Source organism: Myotis davidii, unplaced genomic scaffold (genome assembly GCF_000327345.1).
Source record: "Myotis davidii unplaced genomic scaffold, ASM32734v1 scaffold199, whole genome shotgun sequence".
NCBI classification, from domain to species: domain Eukaryota; kingdom Metazoa; phylum Chordata; class Mammalia; order Chiroptera; family Vespertilionidae; genus Myotis; species Myotis davidii.
In genome coordinates this window covers 1,206,826-1,207,266 of record NW_006290680.1, presented here as the reverse complement: position 1 = coordinate 1,207,266, position 441 = coordinate 1,206,826, and the positions used below count along the sequence as shown (strand labels likewise).

The 441-nt window shown below is 69.2% G+C and overlaps 1 protein-coding gene across 1 annotated transcript in view; it reads left to right on the top strand.

Moving 5' to 3' along the window:
* MAFB (v-maf avian musculoaponeurotic fibrosarcoma oncogene homolog B) overlaps positions 1 to 441 on the top strand; it is a 2,946-nt gene that overhangs the window by 477 nt on the left and 2,028 nt on the right. Inside the window, 1 exon segment of the mRNA XM_006763780.2 lies at positions 1 to 434. This exon segment is cut by the window's left edge and continues 6 nt beyond it. Within this exon segment, the coding sequence (XP_006763843.1) occupies positions 1 to 434 (434 nt within the window).

Genomic DNA, 441 nt, shown 5'->3' with positions numbered 1-441 from the left:
TGTCGTCCACCCCGCTCAGCACGCCCTGCAGCTCGGTGCCCTCGTCGCCCAGCTTCAGCCCGACCGAACAGAAGACGCACCTGGAGGACCTGTACTGGATGGCGAGCACCTACCAGCAGATGAACCCGGAGGCGCTCAACCTGACGCCCGAGGACGCAGTGGAGGCGCTCATCGGCTCGCACCCTGTGCCACAGCCCTTGCAGAGTTTCGACGGCTTCCGCGGTGCTCACCACCACCATCACCACCACCACCCACACCCACATCATGGGTACCCGGGCGCCGGCGTGACCCACGAAGAGCTGGGCCCACACGCTCACCAGCACCATCACCACCATCACCAAGCGTCGCCGCCGCCGTCCAATGCTGCTAGCCCCACGCAGCAGCTGCCCACCAGCCACCCCGGGCCTGGCCCCCACGCGGCAGCGGCAGCGGCGGCGACGG